The 17,404-nt window shown below is 37.5% G+C and overlaps 1 protein-coding gene across 2 annotated transcripts; it reads right to left on the reverse strand.

Moving 5' to 3' along the window:
- Nucleotides 1–4,964: 4,964 nt before the first annotated feature.
- LOC121246661 (brefeldin A-inhibited guanine nucleotide-exchange protein 2-like) lies at nt 4,965–15,498 on the reverse strand. Of its 2 annotated transcripts, none has more exons than XM_041144887.1 (12): nt 14,050–15,498; nt 12,041–12,358; nt 11,511–11,856; nt 10,988–11,410; nt 10,606–10,895; nt 9,655–9,928; nt 8,638–9,137; nt 8,206–8,527; nt 7,509–7,890; nt 6,612–7,273; nt 5,305–5,913; nt 4,965–5,262 (listed from the first exon to the last, which is right to left on the reverse strand). In XM_041144887.1, exons 1-12 carry the CDS (start codon nt 15,219–15,221, stop codon nt 5,260–5,262), a joined length of 5,301 nt encoding a protein of 1,766 aa, XP_041000821.1. In that variant the 5' UTR covers nt 15,222–15,498; the 3' UTR covers nt 4,965–5,259. The 2 variants fall into 2 exon arrangements, with proteins under 2 accessions (XP_041000821.1, XP_041000820.1); XM_041144886.1 differs by having other exon boundaries at nt 4,965–5,258; nt 5,301–5,913.
- Nucleotides 15,499–17,404: the final 1,906 nt, after the last annotated feature.

A 17,404-nucleotide genomic window follows, 5' to 3' on the forward strand; every position in this document is an offset into this window, starting at 1 on the left:
ATTAATGATATTACCCGATTATAAGCCTTTGAAAGTTATGACATTTATAAGCTTGCATTTATATTATCGGCACAAGTACTGAAAACTAGCTAGTACGTAAACAGCTAGGTGGGTCAATCAGTAACTCCAGAATTACGTAAGCAGATCATAGGCCGGGTGGAAATGGGAGAGCAGTTAAAAATAAATGATATATCACATAATTAGGTTTGACTGCATCGGCCATGGTATTGTACGTTGAATGGCAAACCGGTGCGTGTGGGTATGGATGAATGAATGAATGAATGAATGAGGAGAGAGAGAAACAGAAGAGGTGCTGATGAGTGTGGAAGTGACAGTGACAGAGACAGAGACAGAGACAGATAGACACAGACTAATAGCACGAGCGGCCTTTCTGTGTGCGAAAGAGGAATTGCCATCGAATGAAAGCTTATTGGGGGAGTTGTACTGAGAGAGTCCGAGGGGTGCAGTGTCGCTTTCTTTCGGCACACTCATTCGTATAGACCACACGCAGTAGTACTGCAATCAATCCTCGTGAATGAATACACCCCTTTTGATGCTCCTTGTCGGCGTCACCTTTGATTTGCCCCGTTCCTGATCACCACCTTTTTTCTGGATAATTTTTACCCCTTTTTTCATTTTTTTGTTCCAGTTTTCCTTAATTTTCTGTTAGTGGCCGAGAGGCCGTACTGAAGTTAATTAAAACATGTTTTAAAAAAATGGCAGTGTCCGTATCTTAGAAATTTCAGGAAAATTAACGGAGATCGAAGTTGTATAGTAATGCTGAGTTTAATCCGACAGTGTATGGACATTCAAGTTCAGAAATTCCCATATAATTGTTCTTTTGGGCATGTATGTGATCTCTTTATTGACTTCTTGCACTCATTATATATGTCCTCATTTTCTTGTTCTTTATTAAATATATCATTATAGTTATTAGTTCATGTTTTGTTGAATGTCATTTCTGATCTCTTGTTATTGGTGGTATCAGTATAATTTATTGACATGATTTCATATAATACGTTAGATCTATTTTACAATAAAAATAACTTTACATTTTAATGTATCATATCAAGATATATCAATTTATGAGTTTACTTTTATAAGATCTCTTTATAACTAAAATATTTCTCTTTAATAGGTAGAATTTTAATAACTTTTCAAACCGTCTATTTATTTTATTTGAAAATACAGAAAAATTTTCATTTTGTTTATAATTTGAGATCAATTAATGTTTATGAGGTGGATTCCTTTAAATTAAAAAGTTGTACTTTCTAAAAACAACATAAAGGCCAGTGTAACTACTAGCTAGCTAATTACATGAATGTCGTGTCTACTAATTAAACTGCGATTCTAGAACTGGTTAGAGATCGAAGGTTAACAACGAAATGGAGAGATTAATGATGACTTAAAAATTGCGGAAAATCGTTTAGAATTGGTGAAATAAACGAGAGGGCACTCATGCTAGTACCGAGTATTGAGACTCTAAGGGCAAATTTCACATAATTCATGGCCGTGGCTGCATGTCGTTGATCCTGCATGCCTTCCCATCGAGTGTTACGTCACTGTGCCCAACTCTGCTTCCTTCACCCTTTTGAGAGAGAGAGAGAGAGAGAGAGAGAGTTTTAATAAACAAATGGAGAAACATTGGTGCGATTGGACGAAAGAGAATCAAACTTTGGGGTCCTCTCATTAGCGACCGGCCGGCCTTCTTCTCGCACGTTACTTCCTCTCTCTCTCTCTCTCTGTCTCTCTGTCTCTCTCTCTCTCTCTCAATAAACATGACATAGTGATCATAACACAGCAAAGCAAACCATCCATCCGTCTATCAACGAATAAACAAATTTAGAAAAAAAAAAATGGAGGCAGAGAAAATGCATCATCATATACAAACAAACCATCGTTTTCTTAAGCAGTCAACGTTGCCCGGCCCCAACAACTCTTGTCCAAGGTACAAATTCAAGTCGTCTCGATGGTCATGATCACCAATAACCACAATCTCTAATTAATATCGATCTCATAATTACCCACCATTTTGTTTTGTTTTGCAAAGACTTCACGAATATGGTTAATATATATATATATATAGTCTGTATTGACATTTTCTAAAGTTTGTTAAAGACCAGAATTCTTGGGTTCACCAAAGTACTATTCGGTGCAAACATCAATATTTGTACGTTAAAGTAGCGTAAAGCTAACGGGGTTCATTAAAACCACCCTCCCAAAAATAGGGACATATACGTACGTTTTGAATTATCTTGTGAACATATGAAGTCTTCAAAAAAGACATAGTCTTCCCTTTGGAAAGAAGACGAAATGGACAAAAGCATAGAAAACTGTAGCAACTCTTGTCCTGGTGCAATGACAACGTACATTGCGATGCTTATCTTAATGGAGTCTCTTTTATTAAACAAATCAAAATTACCGGCCCATTATCATGTCCAAATAAACAATGATTTTAGTAAAGCTAATCCAAAGAGAGTATGGACCACACGGCCTCATGAAAGAGAGCAGAATATCACTTCCATCATGTGAAGGGCACCTATTAATTAATTGCTTCGAATCTAACATAACATAATGTTGCATGTTCTTGAGCCCTCAGAAGCCGCTAGCTAGCTAGCTTTTCACTCAAAGTGGCTTGAGATTGTTGCGCTAATTGTTGTCCTCGATGCAAGGCCAATCAATAGAAAGCTAGCTAGCTAATTTTCGAGCTTTAGTTAATCAACCAAAGTAGCATCGAGCAATGGGAATATTTTAATTAGAAACTAAACAGCCGACCAAAACTAAGGTTTCCATGTGATAGATAGTGATTGATTTGGAATCAGTCAGTACTCTAGCTAGCTAGTCATCCCTTCACCTACTTCGATCATGTTCAACATCGATCTTTCAAATGAAGTACCGAACGTCGTCAAAGGTTACTTTTCGTATCGATTTGAATTTGAAGACATGGGTTTCTTTCCAGGCTTCTAAATAACATAACAACCCCATCCAACAACACCCCCCCCCCCCCCCCCCCCCCCCCCCCCCCCAAAGTCCTCTCGCCTTTCTATTAGCATCTTTTGTTAGAACAAAGTGTAAAAGGTTTGGAACATGGCAAACCCCTTTCAAATGGGTTTCTTAAAACAATAGTTTAGAAGGAGGTACGTAACAGAATAATGGAACTTCAGCGCCTTTTTAGTTATATATGTTGCAATGACTTCTTGATTAATTTGATATTCTTCTGATCCTAGTTTTTTTTTGGGGTGGGGGGGGGGGGGGGGGGGGGGGGGAACGTTAATAATTAGTTCGTTTAATAAATGTTTTAAGTGTCCGGACAGTCAGGTTCCAACCTATTTGGAAGTGCCAAAAATATTTTCTTACTAGTAATTAATTGGAAAAAAAGAAGAAGAGAAAAGTGGGTTCCATGCATGGGGGCAGTTTAATACCAGAAAGACTGCTCTGCCTGTACATTGGAAATGATCAACGAGACAATGTGCTAGCTTTTGTTGATAACTTTGAGGCATTACTTATAGGCCATGGTTTATCATGGAACCCAAAAATAGTTTAAAAGGGGGCTGGAGATCAGAATGAAATGATGGCATTCGACAAGTCCTTCGCTGCTGCAATCAAGTGTAGATCTTTAGATAGCTAGCTCATTAAGAAATATGGATAAATCGAGTTGGGATATAAACAATTAATGGCAGTTGAGTGTAGTTATGCATACAAATAAATATTCAACGTACACCACAATCAATTAAAGTACTATCTCTGTTCTCTCTCTCGAGAATGTAGGAAAAAAATATGGACTCAAATGATGTATGCTAGCTATAACCGTATGCGTTATCCTATTAGAAACTTATATAAAATACAGGTGGGGATTGAGGAATGGCTGCTGCCCCTCCGTACAGAAAAAAAAAGGGGGAAGGAATTCAAGGAAATATGAACTGAGGATTCGGTCGAGAGAGAGTTCTGTTCTGTCAAACTAGAGAGTTTGCATTTGAATGGCCCAAGGCCCAACCTAAAATGGGCTAAAAAGATATGGATTGGATCAGGCCTGGTTTTGGTTAGGGGTGTAGAACCAGATGGAGCTCTAATTTAACCTCTTTTCTTTCTAAGAAATAGATACACCATAGGGTCGTAGCCCAAGTCCTATTGGATTCATATATTTTTTGAATTTACGAGTTACCTCAAGCCACTTTCGTTTGTGAAATTATTTTTGTAGCCAAAATATTTCTTTTTCTTTTTTCTTTTTTCATCTTTAATCAAGTGCGGTTCCTATCATCGTGGATCGAAAATCTTCAAAATCCACAAAGCCATCTCCATTTTTATCGACGGCTTTTATCATACGTCTACGTTCTTTCATTGAGACTCCATTTATCACATCCAAGGCTAGCTGATAAGAACCCGCTGCAGTTCTTTAGGAGAGAATGAGATGGGTCCATTCCTATCAACATCAAAGATGAAGAACACATCTCTGAGATGACCTTCCTCGTTCTCATCAACTCCAAGCTTGTTACTAGTGTCATTAATGACATCCGTGAATTCCTCCAAATCAATATGCCTAGTGTCTCCGTTGCAATCCATTTCTCTCAGCTTCCTTGAAGGCCGTAGATTTCTTCTCATGTCGAGGCAGAGAAGGATTTCACGGAGCTCAAAGGTTGATATCTTCTCATCCCCCGTTTGCGTCGAGGGTGGAGATAGTATTTACAACGACAACGAGAATGCAGATGGAGGATGTGCAGGTGCTGGCTCTTTGTAACAACCTCTTTTTGATTTCTTCTTGCAATGATTATCATCAGCCTAGACGGCCCCAAGACCCAAAAACAAAAAACAAACAAACCACAGAAATCCGACCAAATCTTTTTAATCGAGAGATGCTTTCCAGACATTGGGAACGCTCCAATCACAGAGTCACGAGGAAAACAATTAACCAATGCCTACGAGGTCCATACATTTCCAGACATCTCTAATATATTAATCCAAATATGCGACAAATGCGAAAAAGAATTTATCCATCCATCTGTAATGCGCTGCATAGCAACTTCTTTACAAGAATTTATTGTTCTGGAATTCCTTGTCAATAGGAATGTTTCACTAACATACAACATCGGAACTCCTGAAAAAATCTATCAATCTATTAGGAAGAGCCGCTCGCCTGAATAAACTACTACGTACAGAAGGTTCCGAAACACCAGCCAAACCAAAACAAGGCCCAACTCTCATACAATTATCAAAAAATGAAAAATATAAAAAAGAATATAAAATAAGACTTGGGTAACAATATCATACTGCATCTTAAAACAATGGGATACCATCACACTAAAATCAACGAGACCGAAGCAGAATCGGACCCACTGATGAACTAAGCATATCACTGAGTGCTATCTGGACCTCATTTGACCCATGTTCACAACTTATCAAGCTTGATAGTAGGGGGAAGAACCGACCCAAGTTCTTCTCCAATGAACTCTCTTCCTGTCTACAGATGGCCTGGAGAGTGGTGACAATGAGAGGCGCACGTGCAGCCAACTCTCTCCGTTTCCCAGAACCTAAGGGAATTTTCCAATGAAGCTGCCCAATGGATGATGATTCAGATATCTGTCCCGACCGAGCAGTTTCAATATAAAACTGCAAGATCTCCTTGCAAAGGTCAACAAGGCAGGATTCCACCTGGGCCTCATCATAACTTGGAGGCCTATCCAGTATAAGATTCTGTATGAATGTGAAGCAAATTTGGTAAGACTCATTCTCAAGCCGCAATAATGGAGGGTCTTGCATTTGGGTCATAGAACCAAACTCCTGAAGCTTTGATCGTAGCATTGCATTACTATTGATCTTATGAGCATGGGATGCCACATCATGCAATGCGTCGAAGAGTATTAAGGTAGTTTTTGCTGAAAGGTGAGACCTATACATGTTGTAGATTTCCATCACTGCCTGCAAATTTTGATAATGAAAAACAAATGAAAATCATGGTAATCATTCTGAAAGTGTAATCTTTAACATGCTATGTTGTCTAAATAGTTTCTGTAATTTTTATACACCCTTCACAAATGCACAAGGATACGAAAGTAAAAAATTTCTACATACAGCTAATTCAGTTCTCTCAGAATTGTTAGATTATAAATGTTTTCTGACAATCACAACATTGATGGCAATGGCATCAGTACTAGAAGATCGATTCAATGAATCAAATAGAACATGATTACCAGTGGAGAACTCCACCCTGAGGCATATTATAAACTGTCAATGACGTTAGTTTGAGATACATATTCTCACAGAGCAATCATTTGCTTCCAGAGAATTTTGGTTTCTGAGGCAACTTGGAATTTTCAAGTTCAAAAAAATGTTGTTGATATAAAGTTTCATTCACAGTTTCGCATGCATTGATTTACTTATCTGAAAATATATATATATATATATATATATATATTGCATGCACTGATTCAACATTGCTTATTCTTAGAAACATTAAACAATTCTATTAGCTGGATTATGGACCCTGTTGTAGAGACATCAATATCGGGCAAAGCAGATATATTGACAGGCAGATTAACTCATTTCACGACCATATGTTCATCTTCAGTAGTAGGAAGGCATCTGTACTAATTGGCAACATCAGAGCAATATTCTACCTGAATCAATAAAAGTTGAACAGCAGCGCGGCACTTGGCATCAGATAAAGAAGCATAGAGATGGCGTGTCCTTAGGCTCTCTGAATCACCATCAGGAATGTCAGACACGGAAGACTCTATATAATTTTCTCTAGATAAAGAAGGTTCATTGACAATGAACAAGAAATCAGGAACTGTTGCATTAGCTGCTTGTTTCAACGAAAAAGCCACTTCTAGCCACTTGTCCTCGGAAAATAGATCACCAGCATTGCTCATCAAACGGACAAATGCGGCAATACCAATACCAGCAAGACTTTGGTGAGGGCGATTAATAAAGCTAACCAGAAGCATCAAAACTTTTTTCAAAAGTGGATTGACAGTGTTATAAAATTTGACAAAGAGATCTACAACTAGTTGGAGGGCCAATGTGCAAGTCTCATAGAGCCATGCATCTTGATCAAGCTCGCCTGTGTCACTATCAGTTCCCTGACCTGGTGAGTTCCCCCGAGAAGGATCAATAGCATGCCTTACGTAGTCAAATATTGGAAATAGAACTGATTCAAACACTCGTTCCCACAAAGGAAGTGAGAAATGGTGACCATGGTTGCGTAAAGTATCAAACAGCACTTGTAAGGCACTCTTCCTGATTTCAGGCCTAGGGTCAAAGCTGAGTTCTGACAAACCTGCACAGAGGGAAGAGTCAAGACTATTAATTCAAATTTTTACAAATGTTTTTGTTCAAAAAAATTTTCTATACATGAAAGCACGTGTTTGTTTGAAATTAGAGCCATTTCTTTAAAACTTTAGGGTTGAAATCTCAAGAAAATAAAAATGATTAGCAATGTGAGAACTTTTTTTTTTTTTTTTTGGAACGGTGATTGGTAACATGAGAACTAACAGCTAATGCAGCTTCCTTACCAGCCAACAAAGGAAACCAGAAATAAATGTGATCATCCTTATCTTCAGTGTCTCCCTTATCTTGTATACCATCTTTTCTGAATTTAGGTGAAGATGGCGATAACTTTGCAGAAGCTTCCTTGTCCTTATTCCTTGATGAGGAGCCAATATCTTCTTCTACAAGTTTTGTTGCACAAAACCGAAGAAAAGCAATGGCATTAAGGCTAATGTCTTTACTGAATCTGTTATTAGTGAAGGCAATCAGGCAATTGACACAGTCCGTAAAGGTGGTGGTTTCGGTCGCAGTGATGTATGGAAAGTAGTCTCGCACAATCTTCTCAATTATTTCAAAGGCCAATAAGACAATGTTTTTGTGGTCATCAGAAGCTGCAGTTGTGAAGACCTGAATAAAGTTGACACGATAACAAGAAGTATTAAAAATAGCTCAAGAAGAATAATTTATCAAATCAAATCAAATAATAAAAATAACTTCTAAAGAAAATTATCAAGGACTAGATTTTTTCTGAGTAATGCTAGACAGAAACCCATAGTGTGCAAGCCCATTGAAAAAAAGTGGGACCCACCATAAAAAAGTCGGTTTTTCCAGGTGGGTCCTACTTTTCAAAGGGCTTGCACAAGGCTTGCGTGCCCTAGGCTTGCACAAATAATTTTCCTTATTCTTTTTAATAAAATAATATATGTTGGATAGATTCCATACCATGAACATACTCTTCCATCCAGATTTAACATTGCTGACACGAGATAACACCATTTGTGAGACACATCTGATGACTAATTCTCTGATTTCAACGGCACTACTCTTGCGCATTACAGTGACAAAAGGCTTCATAAATTCATTTTGAAAATTATAGTTAGCCAATTCTTCTAGGTCTAAGAACTTCATTGACAACTGGCGTAAAGAATCCATTGCAAATATTGCAACAGAAAGGTTTCCAGAACAGCCAGTGGTTACAAAGAAATCAGAGAGCACAAGCCAGATGCTTGACCACACAAGCCGGATGCGGTTCATGTTATATTGCCTGTTATAAGGAGACAAAGCAGGCCAAGTTATATAATAGATACCAATAAATCACGAGAACAAAAAATGATATGCCCAAGGAGGAACAAGAGAAAATAAGGCAACTCATACGTAATCTCAACAATCTTTGTAAGGCTGAAAACCCGTGGATCAGATGCAGATCTCAATTCCTCCATAGAGACCTTGCAAAGGGCCTTAATAAAGTCTATTATTGCCTCACTGTTTAACTTTTGACTCCGTGTGAATATGAGATTCATTTCAGAGCTCCCAACTTGTTCTAACAGGTTCAAATTTAAGTTGTTCTTCTGTTCAGATGAGACCACCCCTGAGGCATTGCCACCAATACCAGCACTATCATAGGAACCCCTCATTACAGCAGAAGCTGCATTCTGAATTCTCCCAGGTCCCTTTTTCTTCAAAACAGGAAGGATTGTGGACTTAGCTTGTCTAGATTTTTCAGACCCATTCTGAGGAAAAGCAAAAAAGGTTGCATCAGGAGGAGCACCTTCCCCCAAGAGATGTAGATACTCAAACCTAGAAACACAAGTCAATATATGCTCCCAAGCTTCTTGCAAGTAATTCCCATCTTCATCTGCAATTTTAACTATTGCCTATTAACAATAAAGATGCCAAACACACTGTCAGGTCCATAAGCAAAGGCCAGGAGCTTAATTTTATAAAATCTAGTGCCCATGTTATTCGAAAAACTAGATTATGAATGTCATAGGGTACATTTTCATATAAGATGTAGGCATTGTTTTTTTGGGGGGGATAAGTAAAGATGAATCCTATATCATGTAGGGTAGGCAATGTTAAATAACCAATTGTCCCAAAAACTTAAACTAATAGGAAGAGGCAGATTTAATCTTTAACTTGCATTCTGATGCCATCCTCACGTGTGAGTCTAACTCCACCAAATAAGTGGGCTCAGCACATGAGATATTTAATTGAAGTGAGGGAAAAATTTATCTTACTATAAAAAAACTGCATATTCCATCAAATACAAAGTAGATTATGTTAAACAGAATCTCTCAGACATTGTATAACTCGAGTAGGATCATTAGCAATTATCATTTTTTGTTTATTCTAATCCTTTATGGCATCTATAATAGTAAATCGACCACCAACCTTAATAGCATCTATGTTTTTCTGCTTGATATCAGCGGGAGAGTGGAGAGAGGTAAACTTTGCTAGGGAAGTCACAAAAGCATCTCTATGAGTCTTCATGGACATCACAGCAGTAACATGGATAGCATACTGGAAGCCTTCAAGGCACATTGCTATTACTATTTCATCGTCACTTTGGTCAAGTGGAACACTGAAGGCAGCCAACATAGGAGCCCAGCATACTTCAATCATGAATCTAAGGATCACCACGTCGGTTGCCGCATAATAAGCTGACCTACAAATCACCCAGCAAGTGCATATAAAGAAGTAAAGTATCAGGTTGTTTCCTTCAAATTACATGAAGTCACACGTCACAATGAATATAATACAAATTTAGATTCTGGGCAAGTAGAACAACGAAACAGCAAAATAAGAGACTATCTGAAAATGATATACCGATATACATATCCAACAGAGATTTTCCTCATGATTCTAGTCCATCTCAAAATGTTCAACCGAAAATTCAAGCTATACAAATCTTATTTTCCCAAAGTACCCTCATCTCTCACGCTAGCCATTTCTTTCATACCACAAATTCAGATGTTAACAGCAAGTATAAAATTCAAACTCAAATGATGAACAACTAAGTAGAAATCATTAGCTACATGTCTCCTTAGTTGTTTGCTTCTTCAAAATGGAAGTCTTAGTGGGAAAAGGAAAAATAGTATCCTACACGTAGCTCTACTCAGATTATTGAACTTTTAGGACAACACTGCTGAAATGCCAGTAAAAGAGTAGTATGATTCAGTGGTTTAAAGGATATATTCACTAGATAAAGCACAGTAGAAAAACAACATTTATCAAACCAAGATCCTTATATTTGGTATGATATGGTTTTAGTTGTATGCACCGGCAAACATTTGGTTAAAGCAACAAAATGTTGGACATAAGAGAGAAGCAAGTCCATCTTACTCGGATTTGCGAGCTTTTTCTTTAAATTGTTCTTGCATGTGCCTAATAAGATCGTCACTGGTCTCCATATCTCTGTCTTCTTCGCGCTTTCGTATCACTATATTCAGGATACTGTCCAAGCCTAGAAGTCTGTTTGAGTTCATAGACTGTTTTTGTTGAGGAGCCAAATCATCTTTCATTTTTATCTCGTTTCTTGATATTCGTTCAAAGAGTGACCTCAGGTACTCCTCAGGTAAATCTTTTCCATCATCTATGCCACGATTGTTTCTTATAAAATCATCAGCTGACATCTGCAAATTTTAATGACCGGCGAGGGAGAGAGGACTTTATCATCATTCTGTATGAAGCATCTGATTAGATCAAATACGAAATGTGAACGCACCTTGTTCTTCACCATGGGGTTATGAGCATCAGTATTGAGCATTATCACGGAATAAGCAAGGACATAGACCGTGTCAGCACTTGTAAAAACCTTCGGATTACATTTGCAATACCGCTCAGCAAACTTCTCCATGATTCGATCAATCTTCTGTGCCTCACCAGGCAACCTAAAGCCTTGAAGAAAGGCCCTGATTGCCTCATCAAAATCCATGCCTTGAAATTCAAAGGAATCCACATAGGCATGCATTACTTTCAGTGGAAAACCTTCCCTTTCTCCTAGATAATCACCAATCAAAGTCTTATTCAACCCAGATCCATTTTTAAGAAAATATGCTATCTCCTCAGGTGAATTGCCCACCTTGCTTGCATTGATAAGAAATTCAACCCCTTTTGTAGGTTTCCGATTAAAAAGAGATATACCTTCCTGCCACAAAATTTTACATTAGATTGGATAGGAAATAGCCAACTAAATAATGGTCATGAGAGAGATCTGCTTGCATGCCAAACATCACATATTCTCTTGCCTGAAGTTCCAGCTTGTAAGCTCGTCGTTGCTCGATTGTCAAAACATCAGAAGCCTCGCTGGAAGCTTCAGAATGAGAACCTGGCCCGTCAACAGGCTCATCCGCATTACCATTTGCTATGGGAAGACTTACAGGTTCAGGACTGTTATCTGCTGCTTCAAATTTCTTGGTAGAATGAGGATCTGGAATATGCAACTGTTTATTCATCCAATCTCCCATTGATCTCAAAATAGCCACTAAGCACTTCATAGCTTCATGTTTCATGGTCACCTCCTGCGGTGGCAACAATGTGGTGGTTACACCGGGAGAGACACCTTGTGCAGTTTTAAGAAGTCCATTGACCATTCTGGAAAGATCCGCATAACCGAAAAGACGGATACATACACCAAATCAATCATTCTCAAAGCATCAAGGGAAGTGTAACAATACAGCAATGAGATATGTTGTTTAGTGGAAATTCTTGTTCTTGTACATGCTTCTGTAAAATTGTATCAAAAAGCGTAAATTTCGGAGGATGAAAACTAACATACCTCTCAAATATGTTTGATGAATTGACATCACAATCATAATTAATAAAGATGTCCACTAAGATTTGTGAATCAACACAGAGCCTTTCAAGAAACCGAAGCACAATCATCTTCTGCTGAAAATTCGGTTGGGCAACGTTTTCTAAAACTCTAAGAACAATCATAGGAAAAAATACTCCAATTTCTGCTTTCAATCCAGCTCTAAATCTTGACACCAGACTAATGAAAATGGAGCAAGAAAGCTGGAAAACAATTATTAGAGTCGAAGCACTGTTCTTCAACAATGATAGACACAAGTACTGCTTAATGGCTCCTAAAAACCTGTTTTGCCACAAACAAATGAGAACATAAATTTCATATTAGAAACCTCACCAGTTGGGATAAAGAACACTAAAACTATGCATAAGTTGAACCAAGAAAAGTGAATTTTACTTTTCAGAAAGGCAACTAAATAATTAAATGTGGTCACCACTGAATGAAATCAAAGCAGGACGAGCAGGGAAATAAATGCTCAAACATACTAACTAGTCAGTTAAAGAAAAGCAAGAACTAAAATGCGGTCCTACAAGCCATGCAGCTCACTTTTGACAGAATGCATGTACGAATCTGATTCACACACTGGCTGTCAAGTATAGCATAGCTGATAAAAAAAAAAAAAAAAAAAGGTACATTTGCACAGATCTTTTTGTAAAGCAGCCATGCTCCCATCATTTCATAACGCCTAAACACGTATCAAGCCAAGAGATAAGTAAGAAACAAAGTCCAATTTAATTTTTTCATAAATTGATTTATCCCAACAGCGTCAGGGCACTTAGGTGAATGGATCGACCAATATTATTGACTTTTTTATTGCAATGCAAATATTATAATTTAGAAACTTGTAAGCTCTTCTTTTCCTGGGCACATCATTAGCATTCACCATTTACAGGCAAAAGAAAAAGCCTGGGATCATGATATCTAATCAACTCAGAATTCCCCAGCTAAATCAAATATTAAAAAATATAATCCTGTGGGGTGAACCTCAAAAGGGCAAAAAAAAAAAGGGAGAAATTTTTTTATTGGCTTAAGACTAAATTGCCTACATTAAGCGAATCTAGCTTTCATAGAAAAAGCACCAAGCTTCTTCGTTTGACACTTGTCATTTCTCAAGACTGTCCTGAACCAAGAAGGTACCAAAAATATAAGCTCCGAGTACAGCTCCTTGCAGCAAATGAAATGCACTAGAAAGCTTACAACTAGCACCATAAACGCCTACTTTGTTCCAGGACAAAAAATTGCCAAACTAAACCTCCCAGCACCAAGGATATTAAAAAATGTCAGAAGCATGATATTCCTGCCGACCACAACAAATCTAAACTCCGATTGGAGATTCTCCAAAGGGTTTTTAACATGCTATATGGCAAAAAAGACCTGCAATTTTGCCTAAGACTCACTATTGACCACATGCCTTCTACCAATTACAATGATTCGTAGTCACTAACCTATTCCTTGCCAACCCTAAAATAGTCCTTTAACTTTCCCAATCAAAATTCTCGTGCCAAGCATCATTTCCAAACAATTTGAGCGCACATATGAGAAACAAAGTTGACGGTATCTTGATAATGAATTGAATGCCCGTTAAAAATTATAATTTTAGCCTTGATATTATTAATCTTTACCTATCATTAAGACTTTGTTACAGAACTACATACTTATATATTAGTTCACAATATTGCATTCATTGGTGCTTAATTTCTTGTCTTTCCCAAAGTAATTCATATATATCTGTATAGAAGAAAGAAAAATTTAGCCAAATTATTTCACCAAAATAAGCTCACAAACTAACGTGGATATAATACTCAAGTTGTAAAGATATTTTATTGTAAAATAGGATCTAATATATCACATAAAATCACGTTAATTTACAAATTTACTTTTATATAATCTTTTTGTGTTGCAGCAGTTCTATGCAAGAAATGTGGGAAGAGCACCACAGTATTTTTCGTGTGGGTGTGTGAGAGAGAAAGAGATACCTGTCACTAGTCCTAAACACAGCCCCGGCGTTCTCCAACAAAATCTTCAACAACTCCAAAGCCACAATCTTCCCCTTCATCAACTGGGGATCCGCCAGCGCCTCCTTGGGAGGCGTCTTCATTGACAACTTGCAAAGTGCCCGGAACACCAAAAAAGCGTCCCTCCGCAGCTTATTTCCAATCTGAAGCTCCAAATCCTCATCCCTCTCACCCTCCCCATTCGCTAACTCACCCTTCCTTCCCTCCAACGCCGTCTTATACATACTGATCTCCCAATACTTAGCGTCCAACATATCTTTATCCGTTGAATCCAACAAATCAGCAGGGTTCGTCGTCTCAACCGTCCTTGTCTCGAATGCCCCGTCATGACCACCCAACGATACCTTCCTTGGACTAACAGGATTCAGAACCCCGTCAATGTCCTGCATGATCTTCGTTATAAACCCTTGGACGAACATTGTCATAGACCCGTCCGCATCGGATTTCTCCGCCGGTTCCATCAGTTCGGCAACCAAAATTGGTTGAATCGGCACCGTCGACGAGTCCGCCTCCATTCTCGGGAACACGATCACGAGCATTTGAATCAAGGATGCCTTGGCCGTCGTCTGGTTCACCATGCTTTTGCTCCCCAAGTAGATATCATAGCTCGTCCTCACGATCTGAAGCAAGCAATCCCCGTGGATTCGCAGCGGAATGGAGGTCACTGCTGATAAGAGCGTCTTGAGAACGAGCAATTCCATTTGATCGTCGCCCAAATCGTGGCATTTGCAGACGGACTCGATCATCTTGGATAAGAGCTTGGCCTCGTCGTCACCGGTGGAGTCGGCCTCGCCGCGTAGGTAGCCGTAGGCTATTAGTTTTTGGATGCAATCGACAGCGGGTTCAGCGATTTTGAGGACGCCGGAGTTGGCGGCATTGATGAGTGGGCTGAGGATGGACTCGGAGTCGGAGAGGGAATATTCGATGCGTCCGCCGTCGTGGAGAGGGCCTGGGACGGAGGAATCAGGCTCGGGCAGAGTCTCGTTCGTCGAAGGGGAAGAGAGCTTTTCTACGATGGATTTGCACTCGAGAGCGAGCTTGGAGTGCTTGCGCCATGAGGCGTTCTTGATAATCTTCTCGAGGGCTGGGGAGACGACCTGACTTAGCCGGGAATCGGCTTCCGAAGAAGCCATTCCCAAGTTGGGAAGATTTAAGGGGAGGCTCAATGAGTCAGATCTGGGGTCAGTGTGGATGTCGGGTGAGTTTATCCGTCGATGAAATGCAGTTGTTAGGAGCGCTGAGTGATGGCGGCGGGTTGACTCACTGAATCGGCGATGACGCCGACGAGTTCGCTAGATGAGAGTAGTGCTCTGGTTGCATAAAAGTCTCAGAGAAAGGGCGATGAGTTTGGCGGCTTTGGCCTGTGGACTTTGGTGAGGTGGGAGAGAGGGAAGCGTGAGCTTCGGCCTGTCTTTGAACTGATCAGGGGTGGAGATTTTAGAATATTAATTTACATCAAAGTCCATGTTTGAATTCTAAATGTCTTAAATGCCCTCGTTACGTTGAATATGAAACTGAAAGGATCTTCGAGTTTATAAAGAGCTTCGATGAGTTTAAGGATAACAGCATTTGCATTGAATTAGTTAAATATTTTTTTATCTTTAAATTTAATAAATATTATCTATATTTATTTTATATTGAATTAGTTAAATTATTTTTATCTAAACTATAAGTTACAGGAAATTTATTTTTTTTTTAAATATGAAAAGAATTATAACAAGTCTAAAAGTATTTTTTAAGATTATTATATTATAAATATGATATTTTTATTTATATGAAATTTTATCATCTATATACATATGAGATTATTATCTTATAGATTGTTAGATTGTGAAAATGAAAATGAATATGATTGTTGGAGGTTATTGAAGATTATAAAAATAAAATATAAATAATAAAAAATAATAATATTTTATTATTATAAATAGTGTGATGATTAATCCAATATAGACTTCAAGTTTTGAATGATTAGCGAAAGGTGAAAAAGCTACATATTAGTCATAATTTGAAGAATAAGATGGCAAATCCAATACTAATACTCTAATGATGTTACTGACGGTTGTTCTTTCTTTTGTTATAATTATTTAACTAATTATTTTAAAAAGAGATATGCTATGCTCACCGTCGGGGTTCCGCTGGTAATTTTTAGTTTTATTTTTTACTTCATGATTAAGTAGGTGTGTTTTAATAATGTTGTGAAATTTTTTATTTTTAAAAAATATTTAAAAGTGTTAAAAAAATCATGTAAAAAAATATAAAACAAAAAATACAATAGCGGGAGCCCCATCAGTGGGCATAGACCCACCCTTTTAAAAACTCCATCATTGTCTATCTTGAATTTATCATTTCTCTTTTGAAAATACCAATTAACATTGCATAGTTAACGTGATGAAATGTAAATGACTTCACCCATTGACCACTCTATTTGAATTTAGAGATGAGTTGAAATGATTTGTAAATTAAAATTAGTGAATAAGTAGTAAATAATAATGAGATGAGTCTCAATCCAAACCGACCCTAAACTCATTTACATTAACTAGTACCATTGAAATAAAAACATACATGATAAAAAACGTCATCGTCGTTATTATTATTATTAGAGAAATTATATTTACAGTCATAGAATGCATAAATGCCGCACACTATTTTTAAAAAAAATGAATAAATATGAGATTCACATTAAAAAATTCATGTTTTAATGTTGAACTCTACAATTTTTTAAAATGAGTGCGCGGCATTTACATAATTTATAATTAAATTATATCTATTATTATTATTATTATTATTATTATTATTATAAACACAAACACTTTTGTATCGGTTGACATGGCACTACACATGATAACATGTGGCGATGACGGGTCAATATGAAAAATAATCTCTATTTATTTACAAAATAACGATTGTTATTGTCTAGACCTTATATTTCAATTTAAATAAGTATTATTTAATCCAAGTGAATTTAAAATAAAATTAGTTCATTGATTGGAGGGGATATCATGAAAGTGATTTTATTAGCATGCCATAACATGATAGAGTTAGAGAAACAATGCATAATATGATTTTGAAGGTTCATGATTACAATCATTCATTCTTTTTCCATCATAATTTCGCGCAATCTAAGGCTTATAGCTTCTTATCAACTATGACTTATCAATATTAATTTTTTTTTAAAAAAATGAAGGTTGATCATATAGGTCCTAATATAACATATGTTAATGTCATGTTTTGCACAACTTTTGGTCAAGTTCTAACAACTCAAGTCTTCAAAAACGAGCCATGCACAAGGTAAAAAATATTGCGACTTTGGAGTCGA

This window comes from Juglans microcarpa x Juglans regia, chromosome 1S, assembly GCF_004785595.1.
Source record: "Juglans microcarpa x Juglans regia isolate MS1-56 chromosome 1S, Jm3101_v1.0, whole genome shotgun sequence".
Classification (NCBI taxonomy): domain Eukaryota; kingdom Viridiplantae; phylum Streptophyta; class Magnoliopsida; order Fagales; family Juglandaceae; genus Juglans; species Juglans microcarpa x Juglans regia.